This window comes from Lithobates pipiens, unplaced genomic scaffold (assembly GCF_037356315.1).
Source record: "Lithobates pipiens isolate NorthernLeopardFrog02 unplaced genomic scaffold, aLitPip1_a1.2 Scaffold_16, whole genome shotgun sequence".
Taxonomy (NCBI): Eukaryota; Metazoa; Chordata; class Amphibia; order Anura; family Ranidae; genus Lithobates; species Lithobates pipiens.
Genome location: NW_027507748.1, coordinates 320,583,917 through 320,599,400, shown reverse-complemented (window position 1 = coordinate 320,599,400; position 15,484 = coordinate 320,583,917). Strand labels below are relative to the sequence as shown.

Here is a 15,484-nt window from a genome sequence, read left to right as displayed (position 1 = left end):
ATGAATCGTTGCACAGTGCCCAAATTTGTTTTTAAGACTCATTTAGTGTGTGTGTCAATAGATGCAGGTTCACTTTTAGTTGGCATATTTTTACTCATGCTTTTGTGTAATGGACATTGTGCAACTAGACGATATCAGAGCCTAGCTATGTTATAGTGCAGTGATGGCAAACCTTGGCACCCCAGATGTTTTGGAACTACATTTCCCATGATGCTCATCTACACTACAGAATGCATGAGGATCATGGAAATGTAGTTCCAAAACATCTGGGGTGCCAAGGTTCGCCATCACTGTTATAGTGAGACAATAATATCTAATGATTGAGGAATATTATAACTGTACATAGACAGTTTTTTACTTTTTCTAAACCGTTGTGTAGCCACCAATGTACCTACATGCATGAAATTAAGTCTGGGCTCCATGCTGCTGATTAAGGGTGAGCTCAGGCGTGTTTGCATGCTCCACGTGCAGAGCCCGCCATGAAGTTGGCGCTGTGCTAATCACAGGCAGTGAGACATTGCCCCAATGTGTGGCTGTAGAGATCGGGCAATGTCTCGCTGCCTGTGATTAGCGCAGCTCTGCGCCGACTTCCTGGCGGGCTCTGCATGTGGAGCATGCGAAGATGCAACCTTACTGCTGATATATTTATTTTTGCTTTTGTTAATGTCCTGCTAAATTACTTTCAAATTTTCATCACCTGAATAAAAAAAAACTTGTCCATGTGCCAGCATAATTAGCCTTACGGGTGATGTTTAGACCTTGTCCTATGTAAGATCATGCGGCCGGTGTCAATGTCTAAATCTCACAGTCCTAAAAAGCACAAAGCACATATTTGTATTGGCACATTTCAGTTCATTCCACTTGTGCTGTGTTGTTTATACCATTCTTAAGGCAATTTAATTCAGGAGCTTCCTCTGATGTAGATACAGTACTTGGTATATTTTCCCCTTTCCTTTGTGCAGCAACTGTCAGCCTGCCTTGAACTCTGAGCTGGCAGCCACGTGTTATTCATAGATGGGTGGTACATGGAGAGGACTGTGTGGAGCCTTCCCAGTCTTTTGATGGCTGCTGGCAGCTGAAAGCTGTGCAAGGTCAGACTGCAAGGGCTCTTATGTCATCCGATTCCTAGCTCTGCCCAGCCAGTGAAATGGGTGCACAGTGATTTTTTTTTTTTTTTTTTTTTGTACAAAATAAACAGCAACTCTGGCTCACACGAGACATTTTAACAATAAAAAAAAAAAAAAAAAAAAAAAAAGTCCCAGAATGAAAGCATTAGATTTATGTTCTCAAAATGAAGCCATACTATAGAAGGTAAATTATACACCAAAGTCCAGTACAGTAAAACCTTGGATTGTGAGCAAATTCCTTCCAGAAACATGCTTGTAATCCAAAGCACATGTATATCAAAGCAAATTTCCCCATAAGAAATAATAGAAAATCAAATGATTTGTTCCACAACCATTTATTCATAGGTCCTTCAGTTTATAGTCCATATAAAAAGATTATTGCAATGTGATAGGTTGTGTAACCATAAAATGTCCATCCACAAATGGCAGCCTCCACAAGGGGATCAGAAGAAAAATCCAGCAGGAGCTACAGAGTATAAAAGAGAAGAGAGGCGCCTCTAAGTGTAGCAATATGTTGCTAAATGTTGTACCTTCATTAAATGTAACCATAATGCTACACTTAGAGGCGCCTCTCTTCTCTTTTATGCTCAGTTGTGACATGACGCTACTTGTATATCAAGTCATTGCCTGTATATCTGTATGCAAAATGCTCTCAAACCAAGGTTTAAAAAAAAAATATATATATATATATATATATATATAATAATAAATATATATATTATTTTTAATATTTATATTAATACTTTTAATAAATATATATTATATGTTAATAAATATATTATATGTTAATATATATATAATATTTAAAAAAATATATATATATTGTTGTCTGCAGCCTTGACTTAATCTTTGACTGCAAATTTGCATAACATCACATCTGATGCTGTAAATCTCTTAATTATTTACTGGTGTGAGAATCCACAGACAATAGGAAACAGACGAATGTGATGTATGTAAGGTAAAAGATGTACAATGAAAGTGATAACATGGAAACTTTGATCTTGCCAAAATCGAAACCTCTTCTTCTTTTTTTTTTTTTTCTTTTTTCACTGAAGAGAAATTAAAAGGCAACTGGGGTAAGTGGAAACCACCCTTGCACTGTAGTCTAAAGCCTAGTACCATGTTGGGTGACATTGGCTGGTTCAGTAAAAAACTGGCAGACATTTGGCCCGTGTGTATAGCGGAAGCTGGCCGTGCATGCTGAAAAACCAGTAGCCGACTGGCTCCCAGTCAGCGCTTTCAGCCAATTGATGAGAGCGTTGACCGGTATGTTCTGGTAGGGGGCCGTCCTCCTGTCAGAACACAATAGTATAGCAAGGGAGGTTACTGTACTAACGTTGGATTGTTAGTACAGTGGCTCCAACCTGAGCTTTGAGGGATTTTTTTTAATTTTAATTTTTTTGTTCAACTAGCTGGGTTGAACGCAAAAAAACCTAGTGGTGTGTACTGAGCTTAGGTTTAATTTTTGTCCAGCAAATTTAACCTTGATTGAAGTAGCCATGGGGATCTATAAGTCCACTTTTAAATACTACAATCTCAATAAAAGTTAAATTATGCTTCTTCAAGCTGCCATCTATTACCCTATTCTCCATATACCCTAAGGCCTGTTTCACATGGGATTCAGCTTGTATAAGAGCAGTGTGAACAGCAAGCTTTGACAAAACATTGGGGCCCCTTTCACACTGGGGCGGTTCGGACACCGGCGGTAAAATGGTGCCATTTTTAGTGCTGTTTTAGTGGCGGTATTTGGCCTCTAGAAGGGCAGTTTTACCCCCTGCTAGCGGCCGAGAAAGGGTTAAAACCACCACAAAGCGCTGCTGCAGTAGCGCTTTGCCGGCGGTATAGCTGCGCTGTCCCATTCATTTCAATGGGTAGGAGCGGTGAAGGAGCTGTGTACACACCTCTCCAAAGACTTTTTTTTTGTCCTGCCAGCGCACCGCTCCAGTGTGAACGCCCATATGTGAGGAGCGGCTCTTTCAGGGCGATTTGCAGGCTCTATTTTTAGCGATGTAGCGCCTGCAAAGCTTCCCAGTGTGAAAAGGGTCTTTATAGAGCTTTCAGCAAGCTTTGTTGAAGCTTTTAAAGTAATATTCAGCTCCAGTTTGTAAATGCTGAACACAGATCCTAATTGGAGTGCTGATTGCCACTTTAAGCAAGCTGCTAGCGGGCTTTAGCACGACTTGAAGCTTAGTGAAAGCCTCCTAGCAACTTGTTTAACAAACTTTCTGCAAAATCACGTACATGTATGTGATTGGCTTCAAGTGGTGGTTATATTGGGGTTATGGCTGCTGCTGTATGCCATGACCACTGTATCATCTAAAAGCAATCCTAGAGGCTATTTAGCTACTGGATTGCTTTTATAGGCAATCGGGGAGTCAGTATCTGATTCCGTGGTGCTACGGGTTATCATAGAGCAGGCCAGGGACCAGAAGGTCCCCAGCCATCTCTATGATTCTGGAAGCTTGCTGTTCACACTGCTCTTATACAAGCTGACACAAACCTTACAGAGCCCCAGTACAGCGTGCTGGTCCGTTTCGTCTGCATGCACACAAAGCTGAGTAATTCTGTGAGCTGGGTATGTGCCCTTGTAATGTCGGACTGGATCTTGGTATAATTGGGGAGTGTACATGGTGGCTGTCAGCTGCCTAGAGCAGAGTGGTCAGGGCTGTGGCTGCGACCAGCATTGGGATGACAGGTGCAGCATTACTGACAGTCCTGGAGAGGGCAGCTGTGGAGGGAATGCAAACAGGGCAGCTGGAATCATCTCTGTCACTTCCCCCATCCGTGGGGCCTTGCTGTAGAGCTGTGGGGGAGGGGTCCATTCAGAAGTGAATAAGAATTGGTCACGCTACCTTAACACTTTCAAAGAAACACAACCACAGCTGTGTTTCCTCCATCGATCCCTGAGCATCATTCAGCGCACGTTAAACATTCAAAGCCAATATGTGAGTTAGCATGTATGACAATAATAAGCACTTAGCAGAGGCCCTAGCTGCTGGAAGTCTTGTGTGGTGAAGGCTAAAAGAAGTGACCAAGGTTTATTACCTCCTATAGATCATTGCTTATACCTGGAACCTGTCAAACCTTGTGTTTGCAAAACTGTATTGCTGGCCACACATTGCAATTTTCTTGTAAATCCAATCATTTGAAAATGTCAAAATGACCAAACAGGTAATTGCAAACAGACACCGATAGTTTTCAGCTGACGTGTTAAAAGTATCTACATCTTTCACGCTAGGCTTGCCCCGATCTCCTTGGTGGTTCATGCAACTGGAAGCTGGTTAGAAATTGCAACTGCAGAAAAATAACTTTTAGGCCTCATGCATTTTTTGACGTTTTTATAGCAGCTGTTTTTGGCTGTAGATGTTTTTTCTACAGTCATTAAACTCTCCATCATGTTATCATATGTGTCCACGCACACATAGGCTCTTATCAGCAGTTTTGGGCAGTGGCGTTTTTTGAGCAGTAAAAATAAAAACAAATCTAGTGGGTTCTGAGAGACGTTTTTCAGCTGTAAAAACATCTCTAATTGCTCAAAAACGTCGCTCACCAGTGTTGTTAACATTTTTGATCCATTTAAAAAAAAAAAAAAAAAAAAAAAAGCTAATGCGGAAAAATACTAAAAAAAACACTATTGCAAAAACATTGAAAAACTCACTGCAAAGCTACTGGTGTTTTTATAACGCTATTATAATGTCAAGTGTGCATAAGGCCTAAGGTTGGATTCACACCAATGCGTTTTTAGTGCTTTTTGCATTTTGCAGATTTGCACTCAGAACGTGTTCCATAGGAAACCATGTTAAATGGACTGTAGTCCAAATCTGCAAAATGCAAAAAGCACAAAAAATGCATAGGTGTGAATCCAGTCTAAATGGTTTGACTGGGGATTCTGACATTTGCCATAAGAAGTAATCTGCCTAGTGGTATAGGTGGGCTTGTATGAATCCTTTGGGCTAGTCAGGCTTTAGTTTTTATACAAGCCCCTTTCATATCTTCGCTATTTAATACAAAACACACATAAGATGCAATGTAATTAAGTGAGGCTGTTCAGATCTCTAGGGTGTGTTGTGCGGCAGTTTTAAAAATGAGGCCTAGTATAATAAAAGCATGCTACATCACATGTTAAAAATTGCACTAAAATGTGGACAAAAGCAGACACAGATACATGTGGCCCTGGCCTTAAAGTATAACTAAAGACACACCGTTTTCTTTAGTTCTGTATAGAGTAGAGATGAATTAGAACACCCCCTAAGTTTTTATTGCTGTCTCCCCCTTAGGGAGATTCAATCTCTATTTGTTCTATTTAGTGTTATTGAAAGTAAAAGAAAATTCCAAAATTTTAAGCTTGTCCACAGAAAAGTAATATAGGGGAAATCTTCCAATGGGGACACCAGTTCTGGTGACCTGGGGGTCCCCAAGGGATTCCCTTAATATATTTTTTTTTTAGCAGAGACCCTAGAAAATAAAACAGCGGTCGTTGCAATATTTTATGTCACGCTGTATTTGTGCAGCGGTCTTTCAAAAAAAAAAAAATTTGTGAAATTTTGTGAATTAAAAAACTGAACCGTAAAGTTAGCCCAATTTTTTAATTTATTTTTCTATAATGTGAAAGATGATGTTACGCCGAGTAAATGGATACCCAACATGTCACACTTTAAAATTGCGCACACTCGTGGAATGGCGGCATACTACGGTACTTTAAAATCTCCATAGGTACCGCTTTAAAAATTTCTACAGGTTACCAGTTTAGAGTTACAGAGGATGTATTTTGCTAGAATTATTGCTCTCGCTCTAATGATCGCGGCAATACTTAAAGAGGGATTCCACCAAAAAAAAAAATATTAAAAGCCAGCAGCTATAAATACTACAGCTGCTGACTTTTAATAAATGGACACTCACCTGTCCCGGGTTCCAGCGATGCCGGCAGCCGAGGCCAATCGATCACTCGGCTCTCGGCTGCTGTCGCCACCATTCTAGGTGAGGGAATCAGGAAGTGAAGCGAATCGGCTTCACTTCCCGGTTCCCTACTGCGCATGCGCGAGCTGCGCCGCGCAATAGGAAATCTCTGCGCTGTCACTGGGACCCGTGTGTGTCCCAGCAGACAGCGCGGCAGGGCAGGAAATGGCGTAGACTCCCACGGGAGTCTATGCCCGGAAGTGGGTGAAAATACCTGTCTTTGACAGGTATCTCCACCCCCCCTCCCCCCTAAAAGGTGTCAATTGTGACACCGGAGGGGGGGAGGGATCCGATCAGCGGAGGTTCCACTTTAGGGTGGAATCCCGCTTTAACCTGTGGTTTGAACACTGCTTACATTTGTGGTCAAGACTTACGTATGCGTTCGCTTCTGCGTGCAAGCACAGAGGGATGGGGCACTTCAAATGTATTTTTATTTTTTTATTATTATTACTTTTTTTTTTTTTTTTTTACACACTCTTTTGGGGAAAAAAATTTGTTTGCTTTTATTGCTATCAGAAGGAAATGTAAACATCCCTTGTGACAGTAAATCCGGCTTCATTCGGATCTCCAGGCAGCCAGTGGAGATGGCGACTGGTCGCCATGGTGGGACGGGAGAGCCCGGGTGAGCTGCGGAAGGCGGGGATGTCCCCTCCTGCTGCTTGGGATAACAGCCGAGTGGCTTTTTAGCTGCATCAGTTGTTATCCCAAGAAAGCCAACCGCTGGCTCTAAAAAAAAAAAAAAAAAAAAACAGTACCCGGGTGGTGCATGCAGCTGCATGCATCACCCCGGTATAACCCCTTCAAGCCGAGGCCGCATATTCGCATACGGTTGGCAGGAAGGGATTTGCAGGGATTTAATCTCACTTCCTGTTTGGCTATAGGACAGGAAGTTAAGGGAAATCTCCCAGTGGAGCAAGGATGGCAAAAAATAAACTAACAGGGGTTCTAACCCTCCTTTACTCTATCCAAAATGGGAAAAAAAAGTTTTGCATATAGTTCTACTTTTTAAAATAAAAAATAAAAAAATACTGAGATGGTAATGGTACAAAACTGTTTTGTGCAGGCCAACCTAAGTTAGGATATGATCTTCACTTTTTTTGTCTGAAAATTCATTCATTTGACTTGGAACGCTTTCTTTTTTTAGTTCTATTTATTTACTTATACAATATAGTCACCAACACCTTTTTTATTTTCTTCTTGTGAGGAATAATAATAACTCGGCTAGTTACCACATTTTGCTTCTTGCAATGCATTAAGAGTTTAAGTTCTAACACATTTGCTCCTAATAGGAATTTAAAAATAGTCTGTGGGTTGCTTATTCATTCTTGATAGGCTGTGACTCATAAAAATGTATCATGCATAATATATAAGTGTACTGTATAGTTTCCTGCTCTGTATTCAACTAGAGATCCTGGGTACAATACCTGAATGTCCAAATGTCATTACTTATTAAAATGACATGGTGCTAGTACCCATTGATGGGGTTTAACCTAGATCTAGTGATTGTTGATGCAAATCTCTGATCTGTTGGGTAAATCGATCTGCTCCATGTATGAAGTCCCTGCTCAGTTAAAGTATAACTAAAGGCAAAGTATTTTTTTTTTGTTTTGCTTTGAATAGTGGGGAGAAGGATTAGAACCCCTGTCAGATTTTATTGCTGCCTGTACCCTCTTTAGAGAGATTCACCCTCTCTGTGTCCTATTTACCATAATTATTGAAAGTGAAAGTAAAAGAAAATGGCAAATTTTGGGTGGTCCTCAGAAAAGTAATAGAGGGGAAATCTTCCAATGAGGACACTAGTTCTGGTGACTCAGGGTCCCCAATTCTAATTTGCAGGGATTTACTCTCACTTAGTATAAACAGAAAAGTCAGCGCTACTACCCATACAACATATAGATAGAAGAGCTCCCTGGTGCTCGATCCACAGTCGCTGGCTGAGTAGATTAATGTGTAAAAAAATAAAAAATAAATAAAGTATACATTTTCAATTAAAAAAAAAAATGTGTAAAAAAATTATCCGCACTCTGGTTGTTGCTCTTAAAATGTCTTAATTTTATTGAATAGCCACAGTAAACAAATGCATATTAAGTCAGTTGACGCGTTTCAGCCTATAAGGCCTTAGTCATAAACACCAACATTTACTGTTTGGCTATGGGACAGGACGTGTCTGCAATGAGATACAGATGGCAAAAAAACTGACACGGTTATAATCCTCCCTTAATGTATCCAAAATAGGGGGAAAAAAAATCATATTTTACCCAAGGTTCTAATTTAACCCAGGTAACAACAAAGGCCTGGGGAATGTCCAGGAAAAAAACAAAGCCTACATACCACCAGCTCACAGACAACCGAATAAACCTGTCTAACAGTATGTGTTAAATGCAGGGGTTTAGTTCCGCACTCGTTTGCAAACGCATGCGTGAGCCACGTCACGGCACCCTGGCATCTGTGGTCCTAACACTAAAGTATGAGTGTCCCCACAGTGGAGGCACATGCATTCTGATGGATAAATGAGGGCAGGTGGACTGAAGGGGGGCTCACCCCTTCTTAAAGGTACAGGAGCACACCAAACACCCAGCAAATGGCACAATGGCTGCAAAGGTGTTGGTGCGTTGCTGGACCAATACAAACACCAATGTGATAACAAAAAAATTGCCACCAGCCCTTCCTTGAGCAGCAATCAGTAGGGATGTCTTTGAATTTGGGGTGGTCATTCTTACCCCATATAAATGATCTGACTGATAAGGAATTAATAGTTTTCTTGTTGGGTATATACGAATAAAAGATTAACGTACTCCTTACTGGGGCAGTGGCATCTGGGAGAGTTTTCTGCCCACGTTTTCCCTCTGAATTAGTAAAGAAATGGTCTTAAAATTCTACTGTGTACTGATTTAGAAGATTTGGGTAGGCCATGTTTAGGGACAGAGTTGGGCTTGCATCTGTAAACCAGTTTGTAGGACCTCGTAATGTCTTTGCTGCAGTTACAATCGGTCCCTGTTTCTGGATGGGGAACATTAGTGCTCCACGGTAAAGAATACATCACAGTAACGGAAATAATTGAAGTGGTATCTAGGGGTATCTACAGTGGAGCTGCAAAAGCCAGCACATTGATTATTCTCCATGCATCTCCAGTGCTTGTTAATGCAATTTCTGACCTGTGATGTCCCATGATGAAACTCGTGGGATGCAGAAGAAAGCATACGTTGGTTCCTGTCACTTTTATTTGCTGCCCATTGCATATTATCTACAGGCAGTATTATTATACAGGATTTATATAGAGCCAATAGTTTACGCAGCGCTTTACAATATAAAAGGAGACACTACAGTTACAATACAATAAAATACAAGAGGATTAAAAGGGCCCTGCTCAGAAGAGCTTACAATCTAATAGGGTGGAGCAGGTGCTACAAAAGGTTGTAACTGTGGGGAATAAGCTGATGGAAGTTGTAGGAGATTAGTTGGAGATATGGTAGGCTTCAGGAAGTATATGTTGCTTCTACTTATAGCTCTGCTGTATATAAGGCAGCCATCTCTGTATCTATTTGAACATACACCAGTGTGACCTGTACTCACTATCAATAGTATTATTATTATACAGGATTTATATAGTGCCGACAGCTTACGCAGCGCTTTACAACATGAAGGCAGACCTTCTAATTCAATACAGCGGGAATCAGAGGGCCCTGTTCTTTAGAGCTTACAATCTAGGATATTGATATTTGTATTCTCCAAAGGAATCCAGTATATCTTCATCTCTAATCAACAGCCTAATGTTTTCGAGTTACAACAAGATGGAATCCAGGAGAATATATACCCTAAATGCCCTATATACAAAGTTTACAGGTGATCCTGAAATGTACTGAAGCCTTTAGATCAGCATAAGCAACAGGTATCTTTATAAGTACAGCGTGCACATATAACAGAAGATTACTGTTATATTCCTTGTTTCATTATTTTTATTACAGATAAAGCCACCAAAGCATGACTAGATTGGACCACCCAGGACTTTTTCATTAAAAAAAGATCAAATGTTATTTCTATGATTTCTTGCTGTAGTCTGCAGCTTTTTGTCCCTTTTTTACTCCAAAGAAAATGAAAAGTCAGCAGCTGCAACACTAACTGCTGACTTTTAATAAAAGGACACTTACCTGTCCAGGGATCCAGCAATATCCTAACCTAGGCCAGTTCTACACTGGTCTTCAGGTCCCTGGCATCGGCATGTTTACTAATGGAAGCCAGCTGTGACTCCTTGCAGCTTCACAGCCGGCTTCCAACAGTTTGTATGTGTGTAACTTTGTAAATGGTCCCACAGCTTTCTGGGACCTATGTTTTCCAGAAGGCTGCAGGCAAAGCCAATAAAAAAGTGAAGTTCCGCTTTAATATGAGCCTTTCTGTGTGATAACAGTATATACCGTAATTCTGGTCAGTGAAAAATAAAGACTGTTATTTCTAATGCACATGGTAAATTTTAACTTTGTTTTAGATGCTTAAATAGTCTTGGAGTGTGCATCCATATTTGTGCTCTGCTTTTGAACCTAAAAGATCGTCAGCACTGTGTTTACATGAGTGTAGGGGATGAGCACCCCCAAATTGTACAAGGAAATTGTATGAGTAGCCAGATTTAGTAAGGACAGCAGATCACCAGCTAACACAAATGTATCAAGGTTTTTTTTCTGTTCAGCAGACCATCTTCGTTTTGTTAACTAGATCTTTTTTCTCTTCCAGGTGATAAAGTTACAACAGTAGAAAATGACATACAGAAAACAACAAAGAACTCAGACACTCGATCAGAAACTGATCAGCTAAGCACAAAGACAGAGCAAGGAACTGCCAGCTCCGCAACAACGGCTGAAAGCCATGACGCCACTTGTCAAAAGACTCAGGGACCCGTTTCTGCACCAGCAGATGAAGGGCCTTCTCCTTCATCATCACAGATGGAGAGGAGTACTTGTGATAAAACAGAGGAAGGACCCAGATTATCTCTTGAAGAACAGAGTTCGTTGCTAGAGACAGCAATCCCAAGCACATCGAAAATGGTGGAAAATGTCACTTCTCCAAAGGGACAGGCTCAGAAGGGTGATGTCTTGGCTTCACCTGCTGCTGTTTCTCCTACTACTGCCACTAGTTCCAGGCAAAAACTAGGTGTGTATCCTGAATCCTTCTTTTTGGCTTATAATGTATCTGAAAAGTATGAGTCATATATGACCCAAGTTTTGCCTGCATTTTTCACATCAGGTCTACTACCCGCATGGCCAGATTTCTATCACTAAAACCGTGTAGGCACACAACCTTTGGCATCCAAAGCAACACCTATCTGCTACGCTTCCCTTATCTTATCTTATCCACAGAACAGCTTCTTTTTCCATGGCTACTAAACTAGCTTTAAATATTGTCAGTGTGTGTATTTGATTCCTAGATTTCTACTGATGATCGTAGAATAATGGGTGGCTGACAACTATATAGGAATCCGCTGCTTCTTTGTCTTTGCTGCCTAATGGTAAATCTGGCCCTGACTTCCAGTAAATTTATACCATGAGAATATATAGTCTATATCAGTGGTCACCAACCTTTTCGGACCTCATGGACCACTAAACTCACAATTTTGAATCCCATGGACTATCAAAATTAATTTTACATGTCTTGTACACACAATGCTCCAGCTCTCTGCTCTCCCCTCTCCTCCCCTGGATCACACTGCTGCCTTATACACACTATTCTCTGGCTCTCTGCCCCCCTGGATCACACTGCTGCCTTAGGCCCCATACACACCTATGCATTTTTGGTGCGTTTTGCAGATTCGCACTACAGTCCATTTAGCATGGTAACATGTTCTGTAGTGCAAATCTGCAAAAAGCACTAAAAATGCATAGGTGTGAATCAGGCCTTTATACACACAATGCTACGGCTCTCTGCACAACCCCCCGCCATATGCATCACACTCATCATTGGATCCCACCTCCTTATCCAGCCATGTGCTCGAGCTCCGTGCTCCCTCCCACAGTCGGTGATCAACTCTGCTATTGGAAGTCCCCTCCTCCTTCACCTCCCGCTCTCTCTGCACTACTCCTGGCAAATTCACAATAGTGACCTATACAGATTAGGCATTGGGTATCAACGCGCGCTAACAGTATTGACTGTCAGCAGGCTTTGAGAACAACACTGGAAACAACATTGGGCTGTATACATCCGCCACAATGTTAATTTATGGCAGAACCACTGGGAACTACCAACATTTTCTCATAGACCATCAGTGGTCCACGGGCCACTGGTTGGCGACCGCTGGTCTATATTATATAGCCAATAACATTATGTAAATAGTTGGAAAGGACCTTCTGTCCTTAAAGGAACAATAAATGACTTTAAATGGAATGCTTGCCTTCTCCTGCTGACCACGCTGCCGAAGTAGAGAGGAGCCACTGGCTGAATCCTGAAAAATAACACTTCTGGGAGTTGGGGCACAGAAGTGATGTCTTTTCTGGAAAATCAAACCAGTGAATATCTCTAAGAATCTGGAATCCTATGCTTTCTGAAGTGTTGGTTCTGCACAATCTTTTTCCGGCGATTCAATTTTGCAGTGCAGGCAGCAGGAGAGTTGAGTATTCCATGTCCTTATTTGTAGGAAATGGTTTATTCTTAATAATTATTTTAGTAATAGAGTCACTATAGTGCAGATCGGATAAAAAAAATATATATATATAAATTGCTTTAGGCCCCTTTAACACATGCGGGTCTGCCTGTCCGTTTTTTAGACGGACCTGAATGGACGCTCCATAGAGTTCTATGGAGTGATGGATGTCATCGGTGATATGTGCGCTGACATCAGATACGCTAAATTCAGACAGATGGAAACCCTATTTTCCATCCATCTGGGGGATCGGATGAAAACAGACAGGCGGATCTGACAGGTCCGTCTCTTCACAGTGAACAGGGACGGACCTGTCATCCGCTGGCTCAGCGAGGGATCCCCGCTAAGCAAACCGAGTCCGTGAAAAACTGACATTATGTGTGAAAGAGCCCTTGGGCAACCAGTTGTGCAGCACTGCTACGTGTGTAGCACTCTCATATACAGTACTACTTTCCTCAGTTGGTATACACCAGGGGTCTTCAAACCTTCCAAACAAAGGGCCGGTTTACTGTGCTTCAGACTTCAGGGAGGGCCAGACTGTGGCCGGTGGAAGTAGAAGATGTCCTGGTGTCAGTGGGAGTAAACAATTCCCCAGATATGGATGGTCAGTAGGAGGAGAAATAGAGCCCCATCTTTTGTGTCTTTGGAAAGACTGCCTTATTGATGGTGTCAGTGGGAGGAATAACGTCCCATTGTTGGTGTCACTGGGAGAAATATTGCAGCCTCATTGGTATCAGTGGGAGGAATAGTGTGCCACCATTGTTAGTGGAAGGAATAGGGCTCCAATCGCTGGATAAATGCAAGCAAAGGACTGCAGTTTGACAACTGGTATACACACCAAGGACACAATCTATTCAGAGATTGTGTGTTCACCCTATGTTTGTATGGGTTTCTTCCACGTGCTTCCATATCCTCCTATAATCCAAAAACGTACTAGCAGGTTAATTGTCGCCCTCAATAAGCCCTAATTTGTCTGTATGAATATGGTAGAACTAGATTGTAAGCTCTTGTGTTCTCTGTAAAGGGCTTCAGCGATATGCTGTATAAATGAGTATAACATGCAATGGGCAACATAATTCTACTTTTAGCCCATTTGTAAACCAGCAGGTTGTTGGAGAAACCCAAGTTTTGTTTAATTTTATAAAAGACATGCTACTTGTTTGAACTGAATGAGAAACTGTGTATTTGATTTTACATTATAATCGTGCAGATATATATTTGCTTTAATTGTTATGCTTGAATGTCAGAGGTCAACTGAAAGTTGTGTGGGAGGCTGTCTTTGCTGACTTCCTTCTGAAAATGCTCATTGCCATGCACTTGTCCTAATCCATAGGCTTTAATTGCCACTGATCCAGGATAAAGAACGGAGATCAGAAGTTCTAAATCCGTTTGCTTCATGCTTGTCTCAGGTCAATGGATCACATTGTACTGATGTCAAAAGGTCAGGCTACTTTAATGCACTTGCATTTTCTGAAGGATGGCAGTGGTATCTTCCATTATTTCGAGGTTCATGGCACCCTTTTGATAACGGTCACTTGCGACAACTCACCAGCAGGAGTGCTATATGGGGCAAGGTAGACTTGTTTCTGCATGTCACTCCCATGCTGAGTGAGGCAGTGCTCCTTCACTAGTGAGTGACTTTCTTTTTTTTTTTTTTTTTTAACAAAGAATTTTTATTTATGTTTCAAACAAAAAAAAAACAGAAAACAGACATGCGTCAGCAAGGTACATACATATTTTGAGTAGACAGATAATCAAATGTATCACATATAAGCACAGATAGTTCTTAGCAATATATAGAGTCACTAATCATTGCAACATAAAATATAAAACCTCCCCGAGACCTCCCCCCACCACACAAAAAACCACATAAATTACAAAAAAAGGGGAAACCCCCCTCCCTCCCCCCACCCTCCACTCCCCCTAGCCTAAACAATAGTCAAATGCTTCGCCTCAACCCAAGCCGCCCAAATCTTCCCAAATTTCCCAGGGCAGTTCCTGCCCAGATATGTAAGTTTATAAAGCGGTAAAGCCGCGTTCACCAGGGACTGCCACAGTTGTTTAGTAGGAGGGAGAGGTTGATTCCATTGCAGTAGTATGGCTTTCCTCGCATAGAGTGTAGTGTAAAAAATAAACAGTTTCTTCCCCCAGGAGATATCCAGAAAATCACAGATACCCAGCAGGAGAGGTATCGGGCTAAGTGGAATCGTAAGCTCCCCCACTGCATTAATATCGGCCAGGACCCCTCTCCAAAATCCCCCTACCCCAGGGCAGGACCAGACCATGTGGAAAAAGTCAGCATCATCTTCTTTGCATCTGGGGCAGGTAGTCAATCGGTCAGGGTAAATCCTTGCCAGGCGTGCCGGTGAAAAATATACCCGGTGGAGGAACTTCAATTGTATAAACCTGTCCCTTGCAGAAATCGCAAGGGTCAGGTATTGCTGTAAACCCTCCTCCCAGTCCTCCTCAGTAAGTTCCGGAATGTCACCTTGCCAGAGCTCAAACAAATGGGAGATCCTAGTCTCCTCCGATATGGTCAACGCGGCATACACCATGGCCAGTGTGCGCGTCCCTCCCCCCTCAGGACCAAGCGCCTCCTCCACCGCCGACACCCCAAGAGTCGCTCTAGATGGGAATTGAGATCGGAAGGCGTGTCGCAACTGCAGGAATCTGAAAAACATATGGTTCGGGAGGTCCCTGGCCTGTTTAATAGCATCGAAGGAGAGCAGCTGCCCCTGGGACACTATGTCCCCCAGTGTTATAACTCCATGCCTGG

The 15,484-nt window shown here is 41.9% G+C and overlaps 1 protein-coding gene across 4 annotated transcripts in view; it reads left to right on the top strand.

Annotated features, from left to right (window-relative positions):
- Nucleotides 1-15,484, top strand: part of MAP7D1 (MAP7 domain containing 1) — a 153,617-nt gene that overhangs the window by 60,738 nt on the left and 77,395 nt on the right. For all 4 annotated transcript variants that reach the window (XM_077481703.1, XM_077481701.1, XM_077481702.1 and 1 more), the window contains one exon: nucleotides 10,809-11,225. In XM_077481703.1, the coding sequence (XP_077337829.1) occupies nucleotides 10,809-11,225 (417 nt within the window). The remainder of the gene's footprint in view (nucleotides 1-10,808; nucleotides 11,226-15,484) is intronic.